At 41.0% G+C, this 5436-nt stretch overlaps 1 protein-coding gene across 1 annotated transcript; it reads right to left on the reverse strand.

Annotated features, from left to right (window-relative positions):
• Positions 1-1109: 1109 nt before the first annotated feature.
• On the reverse strand, positions 1110-5057 carry FAM210A (family with sequence similarity 210, member A). The gene is made up of 3 exons (XM_010139468.1): positions 4592-5057; positions 2443-2554; positions 1110-1500 (listed from the first exon to the last, which is right to left on the reverse strand). Exons 1-3 carry the CDS (start codon positions 5038-5040, stop codon positions 1234-1236), a joined length of 828 nt encoding a protein of 275 aa, XP_010137770.1. The 5' UTR covers positions 5041-5057; the 3' UTR covers positions 1110-1233.
• Between the last annotated feature and the right edge of the window lie 379 nt (positions 5058-5436).

Genomic DNA, 5436 nt, shown 5'->3' on the forward strand with positions numbered 1-5436 from the left:
TCTGATTTCAGCCACAGCTGAATGAGACCATGGGAGAGATTTGCCCGCCCAGTCAAAAAGAACAATTTCAACTTCAGTCCTTTATGACATCTGAGGCAGCATTTCAGCCTTCACTGCGAGCAAGAATTTGCTTGCCCTAAGAAAATCTAGGGGGCAAACAAGTGTGGTAGACTGCGATGGCTGTCTCAGAAATTATGCTCACTCCAGTCAAATTGTTCTCCTGCAGTCCGAGGGATTCATGAACAGGAGGAGGAACTCTGGGGTTTAACCCAACTTTGCATGTATCTGAAAAGCCCCTTAGCACACCCATTTCACAAGTAAACTCATTCAGAATTTTTGTTCCAAAAATGAGATAGAAGAGTTTTGTAAACCTTTACATATTAAAAAAATCCTGATTTTTAATATACAATTATTAATTTCATTAATAACTTTTCTTTCTACAGTAAGTCAACTTCAGGAAACAAAGTATACTTGACATGGCTACTGTGATTAACTGATCTTCCTACAGCTTTCAGCTGAGATGTCCGAGAAGACACACGTCCAAGGAGAAGTCACAGTCTCAACCCGTACACTGCCACAGCTCTGCTGAAGTCAGCGTGGCCGTTACAACTCACCCAGCCCGAGTGGCCAGTCCATCGGTTCCTTCATGTGCCGCACCAGTGACAATCTCCAAGCAGAGAGATGAGCACGATCGAAGAGGCCTGGGTCCACATACACCAAAACCCAAAATACATTGCCTTTCCCAGCAGAGAAATCTTCATTCTCATTGAACGGAAGCTTCGGCTGAACGGAATAATGGCTGTGCGCTGCTACGGAAGAAGAACAAAGCGGTGGCTTTTGGGAGAAACCATCTTCATTTTGAGATGGGGGTGGGAAGGAAGAGGGAAGAGTTACTGTTAACGCTATTACCAATCAACACAAACTTTTCATCTGAGATTTGCTTTTCCTTCTGTAAACTGAAATTCTGTCACAACTTCTTGCCCAGGGAATGTTTATGGTGGTGAATACAGAACACTGTTAAATCCACAGAGCAGCTGTAGTCTCCAGACAAGGGGGGGAAAATTATAAAAAAAAAAAAAAAAAAAAAAAAAAAAAAAAAAAAAAAAAAAAAAAAAAAAAAAAAAAAAAAAAAAAAAGGCAAAAAAGCCACAGCTCAGAAGTGCACTTTGTATCTCCTGCCTCACAAAGGGTTAAAGTGCTAAGTTCGATCGATCCAAAAATTAAGCATCTCTCCTAGTCCTTTATTTTTTTAAATGAAACTTTATCTTTGGTTTCTTGTATCTTCTCTGTGATTTTATCTTTTGTTTCCTCCATCTTCTCTGTGATTTTATCTTTTGTTTCCTCCATCTTCTCTGTGATTTTATCCTTTGTCTCCTCCATCCTATCCTGCAGATACTCCTTTACTGGTGGGGGTGTGGACATATAGCCTCTCTTACGTAGATATTTAACAGTGATGGATGTTCCTCCCAACGTCACAGTGTACCTGGCAGGAGTTGCAATCTTAAAGAAAACAAAGAAAATGCCGTATTGATAAAATGGGACATTATCTAGGGAAAGGTATTCTTAATGTTGAGAATTTATTTTGGCCAGCGTCAGATACTAAAAAGATCTTCTGTTCATACGGAAACAAGACAACTTACAGTGCTAACAGAGACCTTAAGAGGTCAGCTGAGACTCAGGTGTGTAACTCCATACAGACTAACCTGTTCTTTCAGAACTTCAGAGATAAAGCCTTGCCTTTGCAACCCACTCTAGTGCTTCCACATCTGGAAAGTTTCTTCCAGCTGATCTCCCAGCTATAATGAAATCATTACATTTAACCACGTTTGGTTTTGGTCTCTTTTAGGCACAGGAAAAACTGGCAGGAGTAAAGCTTTCACATTTTGTTGGGGGGAAAAGAACCCCTTTAAGGAACAGCTAAGCAGCACATTGCATTTGGAAACAGAACAGATGAGCGTTGTTTCCCAACATGGATTACACACATATAAAGCATAAGAAGAGACCCAAACCTGAATGTAACTGATTCAAGCGGACAATGAAAGCACCTGACAATGACGGAGAACTAAGGAAGACAAACTAGCGAATCCTCGAGGATAAAAACCCTGTCTTTTATCTGGAAGTCATGAAGTGTTTAGACTTTACCTCTTTATCCTGTTAATTATGTCAGGCATACAGAGGAAGAACTTAATTGTAATTAAACCTCTGAGGGTAGCTCTGCAGCAAACAAAGAAGTCATTTTAGAAATGCAGATCGACTCCTTAAAGAACCCAGAGCCCATATCAACTTGCATGAGACTATTTTTACTACAAAACTGAATGCTCAAGTCTGTGTAACTATCAGAGAGAGGAAACAGCATTAATTTTTCCTGCTGTATTGGAGCAAACCCTGTTTAGTTTACCAGGCAAGATTCAGAGCTTACGTACAAACTATAGTTACACTTACTTTATACAAAGCATACGCCGTTAGTGCATTTCCGCTCTGGGAGTTTTTCAGGATGCTTACTATGCTGTCTGGTAAGCCAACCAGCTCCAGGAATGGAACCACATTCACCCCTCTGGAAAAGACAAAAGAATTTGCAACCTGAATTGGAATCTGAAACCTGATTGGTGATTTACATTCCCATTCTTTATTACACAAACTTCGTAATTTGATAGCAAAGTGTTCTTTCATCTAAGCAACGCTCTGACGGGGTTTGTACTTCTGTACAAACAGTGCTCTGCTCAGCATTCCACGAGCTGACCCCTTTAGGTTATCCCTGCTGGGCTGAGTAGCTACTGACTGACCTGTGCCCCAGTTCATTAGGTTGGGAGGCAAGTAGATATAATGGTGGTAGGACACCTCCTCAGGCTCCAGTTGTGCAGGTTCAACCTCAGGTTCTGTTTTGTCTAAAATTTTTTTTTTAAATTTCAGGCTAACCTGCAGCATGCCCACAGCATCCACACTTCAGCATCCTCCATTCGCTTTTAAATATATCGAACAAATGGGGTGTGGCGAAGGAAAAGGAAGTGACCTCAGGGGCTTTGTGCCCAGTTGTTCTACCTTGTCAATATAAGGTGTCAGCATGTGGAGGGGGCTCCTAGCACAATTCCTTTCTGTTTGAAAACCAGGGAAGTACCATAAGCACCAAAGGAGAAGACGACAGCCCATCTCTGCATGGAGGACCTGCCTCGCCAGCGTTCAGAGGTGGTGTATTATCAGCATCATTGTCCATTGCTACCTGATGTTTTAAGCATTCTTCTGTACATGCAATCACTTCAGCATCAGAAGCAGTAACAGGCAGTAATTTACCACAGCTACTAGAACCTATGTGAAGGCCTATCCCCAGAGTAGAAAATGGAGACCTAGTAAGATCTGGAATGACCGTGCTACTCCTTAAACCACCACTGTTTAGTCTTGTATCATGAGCAGGCATTCCGAGAGTTATTTTTCCGCTTCAAGAGGATGCTGCTCCTGCGGCATGACAAATTGGAGCTTTGTTATAATTAGTTTTCTAGTTAAATATTTCAGTTGTTTTCATCCATCAAATACCTATTTTAGCAGCTAACTTAAGTGTTTCACGAAAAGTAATCGTCACTCAAATGTGAAATGTCTGGATGTAAGCATCAACCTGAACTAATCCAAAGCAAAATATTTTTATAGCTCAAGACCTTTATTCCTCTGACATGAGCTAAATTTAGAATGACATTTGGATCTATAGCTCCTAGAAAGGGCAATTATGCCAGCTGGTTAGAGTAACTAAAACAAACACTGGTGCGGTAAGGCATTCTGATGTCAAAGCTCCATCCCTGCCGCTGCAAACTGGGGTTGTTTCATGGGTTCTATTATTAAATATACATCACCAGCGATCCAGAGATAAACATTTACTCATATTTAGCAAACCACTTGCAGACAGATAAAGCCTCTTTCATCCAAACTAGCAGCTGATTAGTACGTTTTTTCTAATAAATGGCATTTTCCAGAACAGTATCTGTCACACACTATTAGGTGAAAGAAATTAAAATTAGAATACTTAATTAATTTTGGTGTTAGACACATAAACATTAATTTCCGATTAAAAAGTCTGGCAATTTTTTCAGCGGAAGGCAGGAAAGACAGGAAACGGGAGTAAAAAAGGAAAAGATACATATGGCTTGCAAGTTGCTCAGTGAGAGGAATGACGTGAAAGTCCAATGATGAGGGAGGACTGGGGATGAAGTGGGGAAGAAGTGGTGAAACATACCTCAAGTCCAACAGCAAAGAAAAAAAAAAGGACAGATCTATAAAGACCTCACCTAGCAATCTGTAATCAGGACTCCTTTACCTTGTGAGAGGTTACTGATAATTTCAGTGCTGTTAACAGCCACGCGTGTCCTGGGGAGGTGAGTGTTCCTTCCAACATTAGCAACGTACCTGGTACACAGCAACAAGTGCCTGGTAGTAGAGTGTACGTGACACCCATGAATCCTATGTAGTTTTGGCATTAATCTTGTGCTTCAGTTAGAAATTTAGCCTCATTTCCCTATTACACACAGGGGCAGTTTCTACTTTCACCTGTGAAAGTCAGTCTTAATTCAACAGTGGTACTGGGCACTGCAACACCGTATCAACTTACTTCATGGCTGCATAGTAAAAAGATCCAAACCACACGGTGGAAGTCAGAAGATGCACTGGAATCATGACTTTTCCATACTGCTTAAAAGTCTTCTTGAACCTCTGAGCGAGACCAATTGATTTGTCTTGTAATGGGTCAGGATCTGAAGAATCTGACCCTGCAGGGCTCTGCTTGGGTGTATCGGTGGCTGAAGTCACAGGATTTCTTTCTTCTGGTACTTTGCGAGAACTATCTGCTGGCTGTGATGAAAGAGCGCTTTGCTTTGAGGCAAAGCGTGCTGTACCTGCATGCAGACATCGCTTAGGAGGGTCCAGTGCCAAAATCACTTTGCAGCCAACATTAGCCAACACTGATTGTCCTTTGAAGCACTGAAAGATACTAGTGCGAGGAAAAACCAAACATGTCCCATGCGCCAGCTGAGCTGCAGCATGCAATAGACTCCGTTGCATTTTGAAGTGTGGACAAGGTTTCTATAGAGATGAAATAAGAAAAAAAAAATAGTGAACAAATGGCATTTCAATAATCTGATTTCTATTTGCTTCAAAGCCACTGGAAATGGTAAAATTTTAAATTGCCTTCTAGTCTTCTTAAAAGGTTTTCCTTATCTTGCTTTGCAGAAGTTGTTACCTTCTAGAATTATACAAATCATTTCAGATCTCACTTCTTTAGCATTCTGAACTAAAATGGCCCCTTTGCTTAACACACTCTGCTCCTCACAGCTAAAGTGCTCATTTACTCTCCAAAAACATTTCTGGGAGTCTACTGCTACCTACTGCTTTTATCTGCAGAGTTATTGAAAAGTCACCCTTGAAACTTCTAGTAGTAACCAACAGTCTGAGAGATAC

The sequence above is a fragment of the Buceros rhinoceros genome, unplaced genomic scaffold, assembly GCF_000710305.1.
Source record: "Buceros rhinoceros silvestris isolate BGI_N320 unplaced genomic scaffold, ASM71030v1 scaffold21747, whole genome shotgun sequence".
NCBI classification, from domain to species: domain Eukaryota; kingdom Metazoa; phylum Chordata; class Aves; order Bucerotiformes; family Bucerotidae; genus Buceros; species Buceros rhinoceros.

Excerpts from the sequence above, each read along its gene's own strand:
- FAM210A (XM_010139468.1), bottom strand. The coding sequence starts at position 5,040 with ATGCAACGGAGTCTATTGCATGCTGCAGCTCAGCTGGCGCATGGGACA. Across the intron at positions 2,555-4,591 it reads TTTTACTATGCAGCCATGAA|AGGGGTGAATGTGGTTCCAT; the intron begins GTAAGTTGATAC and ends TGTCTTTTCCAG. Across the intron at positions 1,501-2,442 it reads CGGCGTATGCTTTGTATAAA|ATTGCAACTCCTGCCAGGTA; the intron begins GTAAGTGTAACT and ends GTTTTCTTTAAG.